This window comes from Helicoverpa armigera, chromosome 6, assembly GCF_030705265.1.
Source record: "Helicoverpa armigera isolate CAAS_96S chromosome 6, ASM3070526v1, whole genome shotgun sequence".
In the NCBI taxonomy this organism is placed as follows: Eukaryota; Metazoa; Arthropoda; class Insecta; order Lepidoptera; family Noctuidae; genus Helicoverpa; species Helicoverpa armigera.
Genome location: NC_087125.1, coordinates 7,582,344 through 7,605,369, shown reverse-complemented (window position 1 = coordinate 7,605,369; position 23,026 = coordinate 7,582,344). Strand labels below are relative to the sequence as shown.

General features: G+C 34.3%; 1 protein-coding gene and 2 long non-coding RNA genes across 4 annotated transcripts; 2 read left to right on the top strand and 1 right to left on the bottom strand.

The window, feature by feature from the left end:
* Nucleotides 1-1,236: 1,236 nt before the first annotated feature.
* Nucleotides 1,237-5,495, bottom strand: LOC135117014 (uncharacterized). Of its 2 annotated transcripts, XR_010276581.1 has the most exons (6): nucleotides 4,873-5,495; nucleotides 4,546-4,764; nucleotides 3,403-3,488; nucleotides 3,118-3,183; nucleotides 2,113-2,187; nucleotides 1,237-1,766 (listed from the first exon to the last, which is right to left on the bottom strand). It is a non-coding gene; the product is annotated as an uncharacterized LOC135117014 (long non-coding RNA). The 2 variants fall into 2 exon arrangements; XR_010276580.1 differs by having other exon boundaries at nucleotides 4,546-5,495.
* Nucleotides 5,496-6,767: 1,272 nt separating this feature from the next.
* On the top strand, nucleotides 6,768-8,747 carry LOC135117024 (uncharacterized). Its single transcript, XR_010276590.1, has 4 exons — nucleotides 6,768-6,862; nucleotides 7,525-7,590; nucleotides 8,293-8,379; nucleotides 8,597-8,747. It is a non-coding gene; the product is annotated as an uncharacterized LOC135117024 (long non-coding RNA).
* Nucleotides 8,748-15,854: 7,107 nt separating this feature from the next.
* L(2)34fd (lethal (2) 34Fd) lies at nucleotides 15,855-22,568 on the top strand. The gene is made up of 19 exons (XM_049852496.2): nucleotides 15,855-16,043; nucleotides 16,137-16,397; nucleotides 16,482-16,622; nucleotides 16,697-16,905; nucleotides 17,003-17,231; nucleotides 17,313-17,439; nucleotides 17,559-17,727; nucleotides 17,805-18,039; nucleotides 18,115-18,237; nucleotides 18,393-18,826; nucleotides 19,578-19,640; nucleotides 19,823-19,979; nucleotides 20,187-20,261; nucleotides 20,343-20,506; nucleotides 20,803-21,004; nucleotides 21,169-21,344; nucleotides 21,472-21,652; nucleotides 21,725-21,940; nucleotides 22,147-22,568. The coding sequence occupies exons 1-19, from the start codon at nucleotides 15,978-15,980 to the stop codon at nucleotides 22,387-22,389; spliced, it is 3,471 nt and encodes a 1,156-aa protein (XP_049708453.2). The 5' UTR covers nucleotides 15,855-15,977; the 3' UTR covers nucleotides 22,390-22,568.
* The last annotated feature ends 458 nt before the right edge of the window (nucleotides 22,569-23,026 follow it).

Genomic DNA, 23,026 nt, shown 5'->3' with positions numbered 1-23,026 from the left:
CGTCTGCGGTATCTTTGCACTCGAAGGAAGTATTCTTTTATCTGAAAAGTAGAAATAAAATTAATTTAATTTAAATGATCCCTAAGAAACTTTGTATTGCATATTACTAGTGATCAGGTAATTGGTGCTTTATGAAACTTCGAAATCATGTTTGGTATAATGACTACTAGCTGTCCGCCCGCGATTTCACCAGCGTCGTGAGGGAACTGATAAAAACTATCATTATGTTATTCCTCGGATTTAAATCTATGTCTATACAAATTTTAATCTCAATTGGATCACTAATTTTTGAGTTTACTCAACACACAAAAATACAAATCTTTCCTTATTATATTAGAAACCTCATTTGGAACCTCGATTGGGATTAAACTTGGCAGTAATATAGCCTTCATCGGAAAAACATATAGTAGTTCCCTCAAGAAGCTGGTGAAACCGCTGACGAAAGCTAGTTTTCTATAAACAAACACATTATCAAGTTTTAGTAAATACTTTAGGCTCAGGAAAGTGTATAATTACCACTTATCTGTACAAATTTTATTATAGGTATCGGGACAGATCTTGAACGCTCGGCGTAGAGTGGGGCGCTTTTCGCATTGTAAACTCAGTATAACCCAAAATTTCGCATGTGCGCAGCTGAAGGTCAGCATTCAAGACCCGTGCCAGTACTTTGCGTGTATTACTACTCACCTGCTAGGTATCCCATACTGGTAGCGACTGTTTGACTAAATATTTGAGTTGCCATCTTAACCTTCATCTTGGGGATTTTCTTTGGATCAATGTGGGCTTCTGTAAGATTTTTAATTAATCGTATACCTTTATAAGAAGGATTTTCCTCATGAAGTTTAATTAGGTGGTCCCACTTCGCAATTTTAACTTCATCTTCTATAATGCACTTCAAATTCTTGGTAATTAAATTATTCCTAATCCCTTTTATTAAGTGGGGGGTGTCAAAAATAGGTATTATTTCCTTGCCATTGACTTCAAATATTTGATGCTTAAAATTTAGATTTTTTCTTATATAATCAACTCTTCTTTCTTCTATCAATTCGTTTATAGCGCTAACATTTGTAGTCCCTTGGTCACAGACCGTTGCAAGCACATAAAACCCACACTGTTGCAATTCGGAAATAATATTTTTATTAAAAGTTTCAAATCTCCTTTGGAAGTTGTTCCTTTGCAAAATGTGTAAGCCAATGGTTGTTTGTAATTATTTACAAACCCTCTTAACATAAAACAAGTGCATGATCCGCTATGTTCCTGTTTGTTTGTTTTCCATTATTAATAAATCCCGTAATGGCATCTCGTTTTCTATTATAGTCATAATGGGGTGTAATAGATATTTCATCGAACAGAAGAATGCATAACTTTTCATTTTCTGTCATTTTTTGGGCTCTTTTCTTCAACTGGTTAAATATCCTTTTGTTGATTCCTGGTCTTAGACCAGCACAGGAAATCAGACGACTCAGAGTGATAGGAGATGGTAAAATAAATATTTTACTGAGCCATCTATATGCTTTTGGGCCCTGTTTGTACAAACTGAGAGCCATGATTTTTCGTCCTTTGTGAACCTTCTTCCCATTTTTCCTTTTGAAATTTCGCGAAATTGCATGACTGTAAACAAGGCTGCCAAAGTCGAAAATTTTTGTAAGCACTTCTGAAAAGTGGTATTTTCAGAAAGTCTTAAGGCTCTTTTCAGTCGTGTGGCGTAACTTTCTTTCTTTGTTGTAACTTCTTGATTGTTTTTTGCAGATTCGCTAAGTTTGGTACTGAAAAAAAAAAACCTGTTAAAAGGTAGGTCAATTATCTCTTTCATAGAAATTGAAAACTTAACTTATTCAAGTGCGACTTTGACATAATGAGATTTTCAATTAATTATTTTGGAGGAAAATCTACTTCAGCCCAATCTTCCTCTCTATGTGACCAAAACTCTATTCTCTATTTTTGAAATTCTTACTGCAATATACAGTGTAGCGATAATGTTATCAGTATCACATAAAATAGTACACAGTTAACTATTGATCTAATAATTGTATTAAATAAATAAACAATTTCCCTAGTGATAACCTTATCGCCACATAGTATACTAATACAATCTATGAAATAAATATTTACCATTTTTTGTCATTGCAGCTGCTTGTTTTAGGGAAATATGTTTTACTCCTGAAGTCTTTACAGGTTTGCCTAAATCTGAAAAATTAAATTAATGCATTTATGTATAAACATAATAAAATATATATATATACACTGCTGAAGAACCAGCAGGTATGGTATACATTACCTAGGCAAAGTATTTAATGGACAATCAAATTTGCAATTTTTCATACATTGTTTAACCCTAAACACCCCAAGTATTCTATAAATTGCCTAGGTATTGTATAGAATACTTGAATAATACACATTGATGGTAGAAAATAAATATATCTACCATACCTATCAACTGATTTTAATCCAAACTAATATAATAAATGCGAAAGTAACTCTGTCTGTCTGTTACGCTTTCCCGCTTAATCCTCGCAACCGATTTTGATGAAATTTGGTACAGACAATCTTTAGACCCCGAGACAGAACATAGGCTACTTTTATTTCGAAAAAAGGGATGAAGGGGTTGAAATAGAGGTTGAAAGTTTGTATGGGATTTCTTAATTTTAAAAGATAAAACCATGAAACTTTATATTTAAGCACTTGATAAGAAATCATTAAACATTTTTCTAGCATTTTGAAATTTCGACCAGCTGGGGGTGAAATAAGGGTTGAAAGTTAGTACACAAGTTCATCAAATATCACGTCATAAGAAACAAAAATCGTTTGTTCATTTTGAAAGTTATTTTTTACCAGTGTGGGGTGAAATAGGGTTAAATCCCTACTTCCCTACTAATATTATAAATGCGAAAGTAACTCTGTCTGTCTGTCTGTCTGTTACGCTTTCACGTCTAAACCACTGAACGGAATTAAATAAAATTTGGTACAGAGATAGAGTTGACATTGAGAAAGAACGTAGGATAGTTTTTATCCCGGACTTTTGGAGAGTTCTCTTGGAAACGCGATATAACCGAACTGGACGCGGGCGAAGCCGCGGTCGGAAGCTAGTTAAAACTATAAGTGTTTTAAGAAATTTACCTGCTTCTGCTAGCTTCTCAAGTTCACTGGTCTTGATAGATATTGGTTCACCAGAATGAAGTGGACCTGCCAAAATAAGTTAACCAGTTCTGAAGAAAAATCACAAATAATTTACAAAATATTTTTATACCAATGTTAAGTCAAGTGCAACAATCATATATTAACTCTATCAAATAAAAACTTACTACTTTAAAAATAAAGTTGATGTGACAATTAAACTTTTCACTTTACTGAATAACACTAACATGCTTTCAAGATTACCTCAGTAACAAAATTATGGCTTACCTGCTGTGGATGTTGAAGGTTGAGCAAATATTGGATTGTAACTGGTCACATTGGTAACATCTGATAATGGTCTTTACAAGGTATGCCTGTAAATGAAATACATATACTTTTAGAAACTTTTGATAAAGCACTTATTCTTTTTTTTAATAAATTGTGCCTGTTTTAATCTTTGACGAAGGAAGGTTATTTAACTTTAAAATTCTCTCGAAAACAACTTCCTTTGCATGTAGTGTCAGTCACATTTATATTTTACTAAATAAATGATATTTCAAAATATCCTTGGTTGGCATTTTTCTCTATAGAATAATTGTTGAAACTGCTACAAAGCCATGTTTAAATTGAAACTAAAAACATAGTACTAATTGTAATAATTACGCAAAACAAAATGTAAATCGTGTCAAATGTGGAGTCGGTCACATATTTAATTGCCAACTTTTTACTGCAGTAAAATTTCTCATTCCCAAATAAATAGAAAGTGTTTTGAGCAGTAATGCTTATTCAAATTACGTTCACAGGCATAGCTAGTCTACATCTACACTAATATTGTAAAGAGGATAACTTTGTTTGTTTGTTTGTAATGGATAAACTCAAACACTACTGGAAAATTTTTAAAAATTCTGTCACCATTAAATATTTATATTATCTGGGAGTGACATAGGCTATATTTTATCCAGGTATGGGGAGAAGTTCCCCCGGGACACGGGTGAAGCTGCAGAAAACAGCTACGTACAGTCCACCCACGGTTTCACCTACATCCCAAGGGAACTACTTCTCATATTCAAATAAAACTATCCTATGCATGACAGTATTTATCCAGCAACAACTTGTCTCACTTGTTTCCCAAGTAGATACACCAGTAGTTTTTGAGTTAAATCTTTCCTGTTAATATTATACTAGCTGTCTGCCTGCGGTTTCACCCGCATCCTGAAAAATCCTGGGTGTCAATCCAAGTCTTTCACCGGGTTTTAATCTATGTCCATACCAAATTTTATCTCAATCGGTTTAGTAGTTTAGAAGCCTATTCAATACAAACAATCAAGTCTTTCCTCTTTATAATATTAGTATAGTATAGATAGTTACCTATATAGTAATAGTATAGATAAAATCTATAGTTGTACTCAGGCAAAAACACATTTCAAGTACCTTTTAAATGCAAAGTAGGAACTGCATTAGCACTTAATCTTGAACTTCTTGTATGGTATTTACTTTCGAAGTGCTTGTGGCATATTTTTCTGTTTTTGAATACAAATTGGTTATCCAAAACCAGAATATCTCCCCCAATTGAGTAGACCCAAGATCTAAATCTGTCCTCTTCCTTATCGGGGTTGGGAAATGAATGCAAAATAACATTGCAATCATCACCTGTAAATGAAGACATATTATTATTGTTCTACGGTATCTCCTATAATACTGTACTGTATATACTTATAATGGGAAAGTCCACATTAAAATAGTATATTTAAAACTTACTGCGAGTTGTAGTGCAATAACGAACACAACATCTGAACGGAGATCCCATATCGTCAAATCCAAATCGTAAAGAGAAAACTCGGAGTCCAAAGTAGTGCGCACAGGTGTAAAATTAAAGCGGAGATTTCGGTGTCCTTTGGAAAGCAAACGTTGTCGGAAAAGCCACAAATATACGGAAAACAGGAGAACGCACCACACAACACAATCAACAACTTTTAAAGGGTACCGGCCGGACGCCATGACATATATGCGTTCCATTACACACAAAAATTTACAAAACCACTTGGAAAAAACCAAAGCGATTTTCTACCTTAATAAATATCAAGTAACAACAAGTAAGTGTAGATCACATGTGTAGACATATTTTGTTTATGATTTAGATGCTTTGAAGTTTGCATTCCTCTTTTTTTTCTGAAGAAAAAGCTTATTTCAAAGTTAGAGACGTAAGTATTTTGCGTATAAAGAACTGACAAACAGTCGATAGCAACACCACATTATAATGTTGCTAACGAAAAAAAATATACAAAATTGAACAAAGCGCCACCTCTCGTTAATTTTCAAAACTAAATATCTTAACCAGCCTCCGTACATAGTTTTTCTATACGAACTGTTACGACCGTGGGGGTGACAATCTTAATAGTGGCAAACGAGAAAACGTATCATTATAGGTCTGCAAAATGAAGTGAGACAGTAAATACATTGAGGTCCTTACATGGAAGTGTCATTTTAATTTGGTAGTATTATAATGTAAGATATTAAAGAAACTGAAATATAGATGGCGTTATTTGTAATGACGATGATGCGCGATTGCGTAGTAGTTATGCTTAGGTGTGTAAGAGGGCGCTATCACATCTTTTATTGGTTCTACTCTTACCCTATCTTTTTTTTCAGCTAAAATAAAAAAATAAATAATAAAAATTTTGAGTTGCATATTGAAGCAATTACTAAAATTTAATGTTTATTATCAATTAGCCAGAAATAAAATAAAATTCAAGAATTTATTTTCTACTGGCAACATTAAATCCATTTTCTACATGCAACATTATGCAAAATTGTCAATCAAACAAATTTGGCTGCCGGTTTGCGCTGAAGTGCTTTTCGGTGTCTTGTTTGTTTTTCCAGATTTTATCCCTATTAGTGCTTTATCCACCTAAGTCCGTTAAGTTGAGCCTCTGCTCCTTCGGCCGTGTCGATTTTGTGCTTGAGGTGATCGAAATCTTGTGAATTTTGTGCTTGAGATAGGACTCGTTGACCCGTTTTGTGATAATTAATATTTATCATGTCTAATAGAAAGTGTTGTGTTCCCGGATGTACAAATGGCTTAGGTAAGCATTTATCAACATCCTTAAAACAAATAGTCGTCATTTTGTCACGACTCCACTGAATTCTAACTTGTTACCCTTTTTTTCAGACACTACGGGGTATTTACATAAATTCCCTAATCCAGATAAGGATAGGCAGCTATTTAATACATGGGTCTTTCATATTGGTGGTGACATTTTGCAACTTGAAAATAACCATATTTTCAAATACCGCCGCGTCTGTAATGATCATTTCGAACCAAAATATTGGTGCCGGAATAACCGACTTGCCAAAGGAGCTGTACCTACAAAACATGCCAGGTTAGTTTTAGTAAAATACCCAAATTAAGGTACCTGTTTACCTTAAAGAGTACCTAAGTCTCAAATTTCTAGAGTTGATGTTAGAAAGAAATAAACAGTCATGTTATTTGAGTTTAAAGTAAACTTTCCAAATCACAAAATGAAAAGCTGCAGTAAGTCTAAAACATCTGAATAGAGATTTCTTTGGAGCCACAATTTCTGTATGTACGCAGTATGTCATACAAGAGTTTCTATATTACATTTCAAAATTTACTATATTTATAATTCATATTATTTTATCGTTGTTTACAGGATTATCTTGCTCGAAATTCAGCATTGAAAAAGAGCACTAAGACCTCTTCAGATTTCAGGACCGTCTACATCAAAAGGTATATTTTATCATATACATATAAACAAGCAATTCATTTTATACATACATACATACATTTACATTACGTATGTACTAGCTTCCACTTGCGCTTCGTCCGCATGGTGTATTGATAAAAGTGGCCTATGTCTTAATCCAGGGTATCACCTATCTACATACCAAATTTCAACCAAATCGGTCCAGCCATTTTTGAGTGAAGTTATTTCAAAGATCATTTATTCCTACAAATTAGGCTGAAATTGAGTAACTTGAATGTCACATTTACCAAAAATCCTTTGCTATTTTTAATTTGTTGTAATACTTAAATAGCACTGCATTACACAATTTTGGTACCCTCTTGACTGAATGAATAGGTAATGAATCATAGATCAAATGTTCCAAACATAATATGTGGTATCCATAACGTCTAGTTTTCAAGGTACATGTCAATTATGATTTCTACTACTCTCACTTAGGCATACAAAACCATTACCATGTCTGAAATAATTTACTTTTGTATTACTTTGTTTTGTTTAATACTTGTTTCTTTTCAATAATGTCAACATATTTGTGCATAATATGCGGCACCCATGCGGACAGCATATAGTGTAATTGATAGATAGACACTAGCAATAAATGATGTAATAATAACATATACTAATCACTGAATATTATTATTTACAGAACCTGCGCATCTACATATACACTCACAAGGTTCAATTGAAGATGTACAAATGAAAGAGAATCTTGGTGAGTGATCCTACATACAAGCATTTAATCAGCAATTATTTTACACATATTCTGTCCTGGAACTCCTTCATGCGCCCGGATAAAATGTAGCCTCTCTCGATAAATGTGCTAATTTACCTTAAAATCATCTTAAATTGAATTATTTTTGTTGTTCCTGAGTTATAATTTTGCAAACAATTAAAGTAAACTAGCCTCTCTATAAACCTATCCCTTAAGACAAGAGTGATTGATGAAATACAGTTTGTTAAATTACATTTATATGTCATATGCATAAGTCCTAAAATGTTAACATCCTTATCACTACATAGTATAAAACAAAGTCGCTTTTTCTGTCATGTGTCATGTTGTATGTCCCTATGAACGCTCAAATCTTTAAAACTACGCAACGGATTTTGATGCGGTTTTTTGTAATAGGTAGAGTGATTCAAGAGGAAGGTTTTATGTATAATAACATACATTAAATACTGGGAAATACTGTTATCCCGTGCGAAGCCGGGCGGGTCGCTAGTTGATATTATAAACTATATAAAAGAAAAGTAACTTTGTCTAGTAGTGGGCTGGCTTTAATTAATTCAATATGATTCAAATAATGGTTACTCAATATGAACTGCTACATTCATGATGATGGTAATGATCATCAGCTTAATTGGTTTGTATATAATAGGCACACATTTCTTACCAAATATGTTAATGACCTTTCAGATCCTGTCACTTCAGAATCTCAGTCTGTACACAGTGATAGACAGCCTCATAGTGAAGAAGAAAATGTTGAGGTGGTGAAAGATCTTGGTAAGCAACACAATTGTAATCAAACTTAATAACTTCAAAGCTGAGTTTGCTTGTTACACTCACTATCATGGTTTATTAACTAGGTACTGATTTATAGATTTAATACATATTTCAATCATGGGATACTTTCACACACAACTAGCTTTGATGCTATCTCACTCATATGTACTCTTAAATTCTGCAATTTTTATTCATATGATTCTTATTATTTTTTCAGTGCATCGCAAAGTTAAATGTGTTAGTAAGAAGGCGGTAAAACAGGTTGCTGTTACGAAAACTGAGCGTGCTCTGTATCAGAAAATGCTGCAAGTTGGTGTGAAACTCAGCAAATGCCGTAGCAAGGTTAAAAGCAGGCAATCAAGATCAAGGCCCTGCAAAATATTACTACAAACCCTCAATTTTTAGAAACTCTAGACAAAATGTCTAGCACATCAAAATTTTAACTTTGCTGCAGTTCAGGGAGCACAAAAGGAAAAAAAGGCCGGCGTTTCACATTAGAGGAAAAATTGTAGCTTTGACTATCCTCAAGCAAAGCCCAAAAGGATACAGATTCCTGAGGAAAATCTTTATCCTGCCATCACGCCAAATTTTAATAAAATTAATTAATATGGCAGATATAAATGCTGGTATCAATAAAAATTTGATGGCACAAATAAAAAGCCACACTTAAAATGAAACCAGAGCACAAATTATGTGTGGTTCTTTTGACGAAATGTCACTAAAACCGAATGTGGCATACAATGAAAGGAAGGACAGAGTGAGTGGGTTTGTAACCAATGGGCAAGAGACACTGCCTGAGTATGCAGATCATGCGCAGGTATTTATGATAAGAGGACTTATAAAAAATTATAAGCAACCCGTTGCATACACATTTTCTCAGTCTGCCACAAAGGGACCAGAACTGGCAAAACAATTAAAGGCTGTCATCACAGAACTACAAAATGCTGGTCTTAATGTGGTAGCAACAGTGTGCGACCAAGGAACAAATAATGTTAACTGCATTAAATTCTTGTTACAAGAAACAAGAGGTATTCTGTTAAGAAAATCAGAAGAACCTGAGGGAAATATTATTTTAATAAATAAACAGGAAATCATTCCCTTGTATGACCCACCTCACTTAATGAAATGTATAAGAAATAATTTAATAACGAAAATCTACTATATAAAAAGACAACAAAATGCTAATGGCAAAGTGGGAACACATAACTGCACTGCACCAAGAAAACCCAGGCTACAAAGGCATAAGACTGGTGCCAAAATTAACAGACTCCCACTGCATTCCCAGTAAAATTCCACGGATGAAAGTTAAATTTGCTACGCAACTATTCAGCCAAACTGTAGCATCAAATATGGGCTACCTAGCAGGTAAATAAACTTTATTACATAATGTTTTCACATTGCATTATTTTATCGATACTTATATATTATAAAGCTGAAGATTTTTTTGTTTGTATGTTTTCTTAACCATGCTAATCTGAAGAACCAATCCAATCACCAAGGTCGATCAGGTCTAATTTGAAATAATCTTTCACCGTTAGATAGCTCATTTATTGAGGAAGACTAAAAGTGACTTTTAATCTGGGTGCGCGAAGTAGCTTTCACGGGATGCGGTAGAACCGCGGGCGGAAGATTGTATAGTAAAAGTTTTCACAAATTAAAACTGCTCCCAGTTCAGATTTAATAATAACAAGTTTCTTATTGATGACTAGATGCCATAGTAGCCAGTGTATCTGCCTGCCACAGGAGGTCGCGGGTTCGATTCCCGCATAAGTCAAACATTTATGTGTGTGGGTGTTTCTACATATGTACACTATGTTATGTTATTTATAAAATATTTATATTTATATAAGTTCATTTATTGGTTGTCTGCTGTACCCAAATTACAAGCAAGCAATGCTTTGTTTGGGACTAGATTGCGTTGTAAGAACGTGTGAGGAATATTTATTAATATTTTTTTTCTTATTTTTGCAGAAAAGGAATAATCTCTCAAGATGCGCAAAATACAGCGGACGTCATCTTGTTTTTTGACAAACTTTTTGACTCCATTAACGGAAGCTTCGGGAAAAGGAAGCACAGTAAACCACTGCTGGGACCTGCGACGCCGAACTCAATACATCACAAAACATGGATGGAGGCAAAAATATTTTTAAAAAATATGAAATTTGTGAATGTAAAAACCTCGAATGTGGAGTATGTTCCCACCTTAAGTAACTGGGTATGGACACTAGAAGGAATAGAACTGCTTTTAAAAAAAATTGCTGCGAAGTACGGAGTGACATCGGTTTGGTTGCGGCATCTGAATCAGGATCCAATAGAAAATTTTTTTGGATCGATAAGGAGTCAAGGATGCCGCAACGTAAACCCTACTCCAGATGGATTTGAAGCAGCATTTAGCAGCCTTTAATAAACAGCCTATCTAGTGTCCATGCCCCAGGGACAAATTGTGAGGCAGATAATTGCCACGCTTTGCATGAAGTTCTCATCACAAGCGGGCCTGCAAAGAACAAATAAATTGTGAGCTCTCTGAGATTCCGACATTGAATTTACAGCCCTTGAAGACAAAAGCGACCCCGTATAATTGGGGGGCTACAATATGTTAGCGGTTATTTTATTAAAACCGCTAAGAAGAAAGTCTTCAAGGGTTGTAGTGAATGTAAAAAAAATTTAATGTCCGATCAGGAACACGATTATTTAAAATATAGAGAGTATGCTAATAAAAAATGGCTTTGCAGTCCCAGCGACTCTCTCTTAAATTGTGTTTCGAATCTGCAGGATATAAATTACACAATAATTAAAAATGTTTGGAAAAAATATTTAAAAGATTTCATCAAAACATTAATATTTATACATTTGAAATTCGATTTCATAAAATGTGAAATTCATAAAGAAAAATTAATAGACTTTTTAATCAATATATCCTGCAGATTCTTTATTTACAATTACTGTAAAGATATTAATAAAATATTAATAAATAGGAGAGAGTGTGATGATGATACGGATTCCTATAAGCTAAAAGCGAAAAAATTATACATGAAATGTTTTAAAAGAAAAAAATAAATTATATTAAAGGTTATCAGTGTTTTATTTATTGAAAAACATCTTATAAATATTAAACAAAAAGAAACAAAAATCTACCTAGACCCAGTAACCACTGCTTTATGTAGCTATATGTATATATATTGACAAATAGTTTCTTAAACCTGCGTTCAGAAGGCGCCACTTGTCTTACTTAGTTTGGTAGTCGAGTTGGACCTCTATTTCATAATATAAAAAGTACTCTGTGATTCAGAACCAAATCTGTCATGTCAGTTACATTACGTCAGTGTCAATTTTATTATTTTATTTACCCACAGGGCAGGTTAAAGTTTTTCGACCATACCGCCTAATCTTTCTCCCTCTTATTATAAAACGCGGTATCAAATAAGTATCGGCTTTTGTACTACCTTTAATCCACCTTTAAGTACGACCTTGAAAAAACGTTATTACAAAACGCAGTTTATCGCAAGTCTATTACTATCTGTAGTAAAAGATAAACCATCGAGCCCCTAGTTTAACTGCAGTACTTAGTCGACAAACGTCAAATTCCGACATTATTTACTTTTGAGGTTATTTGTTTTGTGATGAAAAAAACGAAAGTGGATATAAATATGTGTGATTTGGAATACTTGGATGTGTTAGAATACTATTGAGAGTGTCCGGGGACCCAACAGAATGCGTCATCGACAAAATCTCTTCAAATTACCTGACGACAATTTTCGATATAAACATCGATTTACGTTTTTCGAAATAATAGTCAATTGAATGCATGATGATAATCCAGGATGATCCTATGATGCTCAACTGGGCTCGCCATAAAGTAAGTAGCCTTTACAGTGCAAGTAGGTTGCCAAAACATCCTAATTAATTGTATAAGAGTCAAAGTTTTATTATGGATGTTTGTTTATGTTCCACATAAACTACGACATAGATTTTGATGAAACTCGAAAATATATCAGATTATCATACAGTCTATTGTTTATTTACAGATTCAAGACTATTTTGGCGTTTTACGCCGTATCTCTCAGTAATATGCAATGTTTGGAAAGACTGGAAGCTTGCTAAAATGTACAAAAATGCCTAAATGAGAAAGGCAACAAGATTGTGTGATGAAGAACAGTGTCCAACATGTATCAGTGCATTTGACTGTATAAATAGACATCGGAATAAAATATAATTTTCTACTTTTATGTTGTTTCAAATGTTTCATTTTCTTTTGGTAATTTAATGCACACGATATTCTGTGTGTAAGTTACTTATTTTGAAGAGGTTCTAATTAGATGCACAACGTCTTATTTAATCATTTAAATCGGGATGAAAATAATCCAAATTATTTCTAACCTAAAACAAAACATAACTCGGATACGCGCTGACGTTCCGTTATACGCGCAAACTCGATAGTTGTTTAAAGAGAATAATTGGATCATGTATATCGTTAAAGATACTAGAAATATAAAATTACCTTTAAATAATAAAAAGTAATATTTTCAACTGCAGAGAATTTTTTTTATTATCATAGTTATTTATTTTTCATCAAAATAGACTTAACAAAATAATGTAAAAAGGAACGGCGCATAGAAATCGGAACGATTGAAAGAATGATTTAAATATTTGTTGCTTATAATCTGTGGATATTATTTGAACCATAGACAAATCGAAGTACTTAACAGTCTTCTCTTAGTCTACGTTTTGTAATAAGGATGTCAAGACTATCGTAAGTACCGTAACAAACCAAGACGTCTTCAGTCGGGTTTAAACCACTACTTGCGGCAGTTTTTATAATAAGAGGGTCTCAGTTGTGCTAAAATAAATATAACTGGATGGCATTAATACGACGGCCAATGTTATTATATGTTTAGGGACTGCCTAGCCAGACTCTATCCCTCTTATTATAAAAACTGCCGCAAGTAGTGGTTTAAACCCGACTGAAGACGTCTTGGTTTGTTACGGTACTTACGATAATCTTTACATCCTTATTACAAAACGTAGACTAAGAGAAGACTGCTTAGTACTTCGATTTGTCTATGGTTCAAATAACATCCACAGATTATAAGCAACAAATATTTAAATAATTCGTTCAATCGTTCCGAATTCTATGCGCCGTTCCTTTTTACATTATTTTGTTAAGTCTATTTTGATGAAATATAAATAACTATGATAATAAAAAAAATATCTCTGCAGTTGAAAATATTACTTTTTATTATTTAAAGGTAATTTTATATTTCTAGTATCTTTTAACGATATACATGATCCAATTATTCTCTTTAAACAACTATCGAGTTTGCGCGTATAACGGAACGTCAGCGCGTATCCGAGTTATGTTTTTAGGTTAGAAATAATTTGGATTATTTTCATCCCGATTTAAATGATTAAATAAGACGTTGTGCATCTAATTAGAACCTCTTCAAAATTAAGTGCACAATAACTTACACACAGAATATCGTGTGCATTAAATTACCAAAAGAAAATGAAACATTTGAAACAACATAAAAGTAGAAAATTATATTTTATTCCGATGTCTATTTATACAGTCAAATGCACTGATACATGTTGACACTGTTCTTCATCACACAATCTTGTTCCTTTCTCATCTAGGCATTTTTGTACATTTTAGCAAGCTTCCAGTCTTTACAAACATTGCATATTACTGGCAGAGATACGGCGTGCAAAACGCCAAAATAGTCTTGAATCTGAAAATAAACAGTAGATTGTATGATAATCTGATATATTTTCGGAGTTTCATCAAAATCTATGTGGTAGTTTATGCATGGAACATAAACAAACATCCATAATAAAAACTTTGACTCTTATACAATTAATTAGGATGTTTTGGCAACCTACTTGCACTGTAAAGGCTACTTACTTTATGGCGAGCCCAGTTGAGCATCATAGGATCATCCTGGATTATCATCATGCATTCAATTGACTATTATTTCGAAAAACGTAAATCGATATTTCTATCGAAAATTGTCGTCAGGTAATTTGAAGAGATTTTGTCGATGACGCATTCTGTTGGGTCCCCGGACACTCTCAATAGTATTCTAACACATCCAAGTATTCCAAATCACACATATTTATATCCACTTTCGTTTTTTTCATCACAAAACAAATAACCTCAAAAGTAAATAATGTCGGAATTTGACGTTTGTCGACTAAGTACTGCAGTTAAACTAGGGGGCTCGATGGTTTATCTTTTGTACTACAGATAGTAATAGGACTTGCGATAAACTGCGTTTTGTAATAACGTTTTTTCAAGGTCGTACTTAAAGGTGGATTAAAGGTAGTACAAAAGCCGATACTTATTTGATACCGCGTTTTATAATAAGAGGGTATCTGCCACTTTAGACAGACTCTACCTGCTAAAGGCCCCAGTACACGTTGGCCTGTGTTGGACCAAGCTGTGCAATGCACAAATGTAGGCCACGATCAAATGGTGTTTACACATTGGCGCATGGCTCATTGCTGCCTGGGAAACCACTTGCGGCGGACGTCGACGTAGTTACGGCTGCGGCTGTTTATTTGCACAATACCATATATATTTATAGTAAACTACACTACTATATATATTTATATTATACTACACTACTATGCTTACTACTATATTTATTTTTACACACAACACAAAAGTGTACTATCCTCAGCGGTCAGTGACGAACTAAACATTGGCCGAATGTGTAAACACCACACGCCAAGCTGGGCCAAGATTCCTTTGATGTGTGCCCAAAAAACCGACAACTCGCCGAATGCGCGCCAACTTTGACAAATGTCCGCCAACCTGCACCAATACCCCGTGTACACATTGGTGATGGCGTGTATTGGCCGCACTTGGGCCAACGTGTACTGGGGCCTTAAGATATTCACCGTCGCTGAGGAGTAGTGTGATCAGTGTGTGTGGAGGGACTTAATAATTTTCTATCTGCGCGGCGGTATGTTCACCTTCACCAACGTTCACTCACTTAAACATTAAGGCCCCAGTACACGTTGGCCTGTGTTGGGCCAAGCTGTGCAATGTACAAATGTAGGCCACGATCAAATGGTGTTTACACATTGGCGCATGGCTCATTCCTGCCTGGCAAACCACTTGCGATGGACGTCGAAGTAATTAAGGCTTCGGCTATTTATTTGTACACTACTACATATATTTATATCATACTACACTACTATATGTATTTATATTATACTACACTACTATATTTATTTTTACACGCAATACTAAAGTGTATTTTATCCTCAGCGGTCGGTGACGAACTAAACATTGGCCGAATGTGTAAACACCACACGCCAAGCTGGGCCAAGATTCCTTTGATGTGTGCCCAAAAAACCGACAACTCGCCGAATGCGCGCCAATCTTGACAAATGTCCGCCAACCTGCACCAATACCCAGTGTACACATTGGTGATGGCATGTATTGGCCGCACTTGGGCCAACGTGTACTGGGGCCTTTATACATACATGTCACCTGTCATGACAAAAGTCAAAACAAAGAAGCATGTTTTTAAGAAATATTGTTGAATAACAGGCCAGGAAATTGTGATTTATCCAGAAAACTATATGCGATCACTATGCAGTTGTCTGAAATAGATAACGTTAAGATCTACAATCTCAGCGTTGGAAAATCTTTACCCGACGTGAGTATTTTTATTCTGAATAACCTCAACTACATTAAATTAATCTCTGAAATTATTATATCATTAATAACGTTTGTTATTTCTTATTAATAGTGGCTAACAGAAAGAAAGAAACGCGCACTATTGAAAAAAAATGTTGACCTGAGGCGAAGAATTGAATTGATTCAAGAGTTTGATATGCCAGGTGTAAGCACCAGCTTACGGGTATCTAAGGATGGGCAATACATAATGGCTGCAGGCATCTATAAACCAAGGATCAAATGTTACGATGTCAACAATTTGTCTCTAAAGTTTGAACGGTGTTTAGACTCTGAAGTAGTCACTTTCGAAATATTGAGTGAAGATTACTCAAAGGTTTGTAACAGTTGTAATTGTACCTCTAGGATAAGGCGACAATATTTAAATGTGAGTTTAAAATAATTGTATGTATCTTTTCAGATTGTGTTTTTACAATGTGATCGTTATGTAGAATTCCACGTGGGACATGGACGTCATTATCGCTTACGTGTACCCCGGTTTGGAAGAGACATTGCATACCATCGGCCATCATGTGATCTCTTCGTAGTTGGTGCCTCATCAGTATGTGAACAAGTTACTAGCTATTGCTTAAATGATAACTATTTCTACTGTATTGAAATGCATTCTCTTTTCAGGAAGTGTACAGATTGAATTTAGAAATAGGACAGTTTTTGGCACCATATGTCACAAAAGCAACTGAAATAAATTGCTGTGCTGTCAATGAAGAACATGGATTATTAATGCTTGGAACAGAATCTGGCCATGTGGAGGCGTGGGATCCACGGACCAAGACTAGACAGGGAATACTAGATTGTGCCATGCACTGTACAGATTCAGAATATAGGTGGGTAGGGTAATAATAATCTATGAAATATTAAAAGAATATAGTTAACTCAGTAACAAATCAATTTTAATTATATAATTCTTTTTATATCTTACAGAAATGACAAATTGCCTGCTATAACTGCTGCAAAGTTTGATGGTCCCCTCAGGATGGGCGTAGGCACATCTACAGGCCATGTGCTGTTGTATGATATCAGATCAAGCAAACCTCTCTTAGTTAAAGACCACATGAATGAAATGCCAATAAAGAAATTAGAATTTCATAAATCAATGAATTATGTATATTCCATGGATTCTACTGTTGTGAAGATATGGGATAAAAATACAGTATGTTTATCAATACCATTGAAAATGTTGTATTCAAATGAAATGTTTGTATAATTTTATTAATTTTAACTATTATTTTAGGGCAAACAATACACAAGTATTGAATCATCAGTTGATTTCAATGATTTATGTGTTATACCAAACACAGGACTAAATATGATGGCTGTTGAGGACCAAAAAATGCAAATATATTATATTCCTTCTCTAGGTATGTGCACTCTGAAAATACCATTAAACAATAATTAATTAGTATTTTCTTTAAAATGAAACTGAAAAGTGAAATACACTTCATTTATGCTTACCTTGTGACATTAATTCTTTTCCCAGGTCCTGCTCCCAGATGGTGTGCTTTCTTAGATAACTTGACTGAGGAATTGGAGAGCTCAGCATCACAAACAGTCTATGATGATTACAAATTCATCACCAAACAAGAATTAGAATCATTAGGGCTAGACCATTTACTTGGAACAAATCTATTAAGAGCATACATGCATGGGTAAGTAATATTCGATTTATATATTTTTATTTACAAAATGTTATTGATCTTACTTACTAAGCTATTTTCAATTGCAGATACTTTGTAGATGTCAGATTATACAAGAGGGCGAAATCTATTGCGGATCCATTTGCGTTCGAACAGTATAAGAAACGTAAGATCAGAGAAAAGATTGAACAAGAGAGGCCATCCAGATTAAAAGTTGAAGATAACTTACCCAAAGTTAACAGGGATTTGGCTTCCAAACTTATGGAAGATGGAGGGAAAAAGAAGAAACAATCTGCTAATCTTCTTAAAGATGACCGTTTCAAGGTGGGTTTAGGTTTTAATAAATAATTTTATCGTTCATGATTATTCTTTGACACTAAAACATTTTTTTATTCATAGGCATTGTTTGAAAACCCTGACTTTGAGGTGGACAGATCAGCTGAAGAATATCGCTTACTCAATCCAGTTTTGTCCAGGCTAGATAAAAACAAGGAAAAGAAAGTGGAAACTGAATCTATGCAGGTAAAAAAATATTTTATATACAAGTTTACATTAAGTCTTCAAAATATAAGTCTATTTTTCAAGAAAATCTACTATTCTTCATTTTTGGATGAGGAACATTCAGTTTTTTTATCTTTATAATTAATAAAGCATTCATACTTACTTATTATCCTCAGGTGGAAGAAACGGAAGATAAAGACTCTGATATGGAATTCTACGACACTAGTGACGGCGATAGTTCTGATGAAGACAGATCATGGGTTAAGGAAGTTAAGAAGCAACACAAAATCATTCGAAACAATTCTAGAAAAGAGGACGATTCCCAATTAGACGAGGAGACAGTTTATGAATCAAACAAAGCGCCAAGAACAACACATACTTTAAAAAGTTTATCACGGGTTAGCAAAGCCAGCTTAGGAGATCGTTTAGCAAAAGAGAGCTTTTCAACAATGGTCACCAATATTGGAGGTAATCGCGAAATGAAGTTTAGTATGAGAGGCAAGAAATCAGACTCCGAAAATAATAGAAAAATGAAGAAACATCATCAGGAAAGAAAGCAATTTGTACGGCGAACAGGATTTCTAGCAAAAAAGAAAATGAAACCTTTTTAGCAAAAGAGTACTTATAAGTAGTAACAAAAATAAATCGCCTTCACTATTTTTTCAAGTGTTTCTTTTTACCATACCTCATTTGCTGTAAATAACGTTTATTAGCAACTAATTGTGCTAAAAACTAATTGTAGCTGTATCGTATATATAGGTACTCAAATAGAGCTTGTGATAAAAAAAATCCTAGAAAACTCATTTGAAAGTGATGCTATTTAAACTTTCCAAGTGCTTCTTTACGCAACTGGTGAAAACCATTGATGTAATAGAAAATTCTGAATATATCAAATCAAAGCGCAGCAAAACGAGAACCACGAAGGTACCCGTTATGCACTTGGTGAAAACATTTTTTCAGAAATTAATCTACCCTGCTTACTACCTAATTTATTTCATTTCATATTTACATTTTAATGTTTTACCCATTTATCTCTGAGTTTATCAAAGTTCAACGCCCGTGTATATTGTTTCAAATGTTTCATGTCCTCTAAAATAAATTGTGTTCTTATATACCTACTGTTTCAATAAACGTATTTATCTCAATATGATTTTATTAATCTATAATCGAAGAATGCCTCTCATTAAGCTTAACATTATAAAAAAAAAAAAACTTCACGAACGTAGGGTCTCTTTGTAGTCACAATGACATTAAAATTATCGGGAGTTAATGCACTGAGTCAGTGCAGTACAAGTAGATATTCAATGATGTTATTACATACTAAAAAAACATTGCAGTGAATCGTTATCTGTTGTTGTCAGTGTATCCTTTTTAACTCTCTTCAAAAGTACTTATAATTTGGTAATAAAAGAACAAATGTGCAGGTACCTACAGATTAGTTAGTGAGTTAGAATAAAAATGCAAAATGACAACGCATCGTACGGCAGTGGTAAGCGCAATAAGCTTTTAATTACCTACCGTCATTATTGAGATCTTAGTTGTTTGCTACATAAATGTTCAATTATTAATATATTATCATTTCGTATAATGTGCGTACTGGTAATTAATGGGTAGATATGGGCAATAAACTGGATAATGTAAATTTTTTAAATGATTATGTAGCTAGTGATTTACTGGACAGCCATGTACTGGGGAACGACAAGCTTGCTGAACCAGCGATGGAGAGATCTACCAGGTCCAGTCTCGACGCCAATAGTGTCGACGTGAGTAATCTATCTTTTATTATTATTTAATACTTTTCACGATGGCTATACCTACCACTCTATATCTCCGCCGAAGTCTGATTGTTTTTTTCAAGTGAATTTAAATAGAAATCTATCCCGATAAACAAATTTGTCTGATGTTGACCTACCCTGGTCTAGTCTTATGATAAAATATAACACTAACAGATGCACCTTGCTCTGTTCCAGATTGGAGAAATAACGGAATCCCCAGATACTGAATACATGAGTACTTCTGCAATATTACATTACTGTAAATCTAAGGTAAGGACTTTCCTTAATTTTTCTCATCGAGGATTTTTCGTAACTTTGTGTCGTTAACATTTGTTGATGGTGTTGTTACAGATATTACTTCCTTATTTAAAACTGTTAACTATTATGGGACTACGGCCGGTACTAGATGTATCGAATTCTTCTAAGTGCGCAATATGTTGTTCACATTTTCACTCAATACAGGTGGCCATACTCATGTTTTTAGGATACGTTCTTCAATATATGGCTTGTTTCAGGTATGTAACGCTTACTAACGATTTTTATTCCTTGATGCTACACCATGCCATTAAGATTCTACAGAAGAGTTAACTCTAAAGACGAGTACTTAGAGAGGGAGTAACCCTCCTCTGTAAATTCAATGCCTAAGTAGTTTGAGTAATGATACCTACTGGGTATTTTCCTGTGCATAGGTAGATAATCTTCCAGGTTGATGGCATTTACATTCTAACTAAGACTAACTTATTTCCCATTAGGGGACAGGTGTACCTAAGTACTACTGACCTAATGTTATTTATTGGTGCATATGTTTCAGGCGGGACAGAGGATTCTGTTACAAGTTAGTTCCGCTGGCGTTGACGTCCACCTTAGAATATGACAACTATAAACAAGTGTGTTATGGAAATGTTATCTTCACATATATCGGGCCCAGTATATTGCATTACGTGGGATTTTTATACGCCCTATATTTATTTCGGATATCAGATAACGAACAATTACAAAATCTAATGGAAAGGGTAAGTACATATTTTGAAATAGGTACGACCCTAATGTGTAAAATTAACCAGTGTCCAGGGTGATAGCTCACTAATACAACAAATGTTTTCCTAGCCTGAGGATTATTTTTCAAATGTGATTGTTTTTTAAAACGTCTGTTTATGTATTGTTTTCTTCCGTGCAGGTATTTCTACTGTCCTCATATTCACCACAAGGAATGCCCACAACAAAGCCAAAACGGCTGTTACACATGTTGTGGTTCTTTATAATATTAAGCGTCCTGTGGATGTGTCTGTCATTATGTTCAGTCAACTTGATGTTGGCTAGAGGCAATATCATCTTTAGGTGGATGGAAACCAGGTACATATAAAGAACCAAGAATACAAAAAAAAATAACTAAATTATAATTTTAGTTTTGCTCATGCATTTTGTCAGGCACCTATGTTTCAATGTTAAGAAATGTCTTTAAGACATTTTCTTCTTCCAGTTCATATGAAGTCACAATGTTGCTAAAGATCTTACTAATAGTATGCACATTGATTCACGACATGGTGCAAGCAACTATCATTACAAGTTACTGCCTGCAAGCACAGCTGCTACAAGCTCATCTCATGTTCCTCAAAGAGCGCCTTCTTAATCGAACTATTACTCCACTTAATTGGATGAGAGTAAGTATAACTTTTAATTAACAAAAATAATATTACGTGTAAGACATGAAGTTTTATTTTTTATTTTTGTAGGAAATAGCAGAATTCCGTAAACTTTTAAAATACTTGAACGACGATCTAGCGCCCGCAGTCTGTTTGTTCACCATAGTGAACATCTCATGGGCGACCTCTGGTGTCATGTGGCTGCTCAACTTAGATAAAGTGGATACGGAGACAGAACCACTAGTGGGCATCAGCATTCTCAACGAGCTTTTGTGGATCTCAGCGGTCGTTGTACCATTTGTTCAGGTAAAGTTGTACATAATGCAAGATTTATGCCAGACCACCTCTTGAGATACATGGTTTTGAGCACCAAAACAACCCCAGCCATCTCGAAAAAAATTGTGTAGGTATTCATTACCTACTGGCAAATTCAAACCTTGATTTAATCGCAACTATGATTAGGGGCCTAATTTGGCACTACGAGTAAGATAATATTTTTATTTGTGTCCCAGGCTGCTCGTCTATCAAAAGAGTGCCGTCGCACGCAGTCGGTGGGGCACGAGCTGTGCGTGCGGCCCTTCCTGCACCAGGACACGTCGCAGGAGGACATCACCAGCGTGCTCATGTACGCCTCCACGCTGCGGCTGCACGCCAAGCTCTTCCACTACCCCATCGCTGGGCGGTACCTCTGTCTCGTGCTAACGCTCACCGTCATCGTGCTCTTCTCACTCGGCATGTGCCATCTATTACAATAATCTACCAATATACAACTTATATTGGTAAATAGAATAATAAGACTGTTTTGTAAATAATTTATCAATTTCTATTATGTAAATAATTTTAATTAATTTAATTGTTGAACTAAAATTATATTGATTTTTTAAATAAATTTTGAAAATTGCGCCTATGTAATTGAAGTTAGAATATCGGGATATTGAGTTGATTTATTAAATAAAATATCGAATTATTATTTTTGAGATTTTTCTTTTATTTTCCAAATATTTTGGCACTAACGTATAAATAAGGTAAAGTATGGCTAACATTCAATATACTTTATCCAAATTCGGTAACAAATTAATGTTCGACTTATAACTACATACTTCATTCTACGTTATTATTTATCATCGATACAAAGTAATCAATAAAGGTGAAATAATAAAACAATTAAGTATACGAATATACATCATTTTCGAATATTGGGGCTACATTAGCGGGCTACGGCGAATATAAGTGTTATCGTATAGTATTTCAGCAAAACGAGGCGCAGTTTTAGGAGTAAACAAGATCTCTTACTCATTGTGTTAGAGCGTGAGCGCCAACTTATGTAACCCAATAGTAGACCTCATCAACATTAACTTAATTTTATCAACTACAGCAAAAATGAACTCGCAT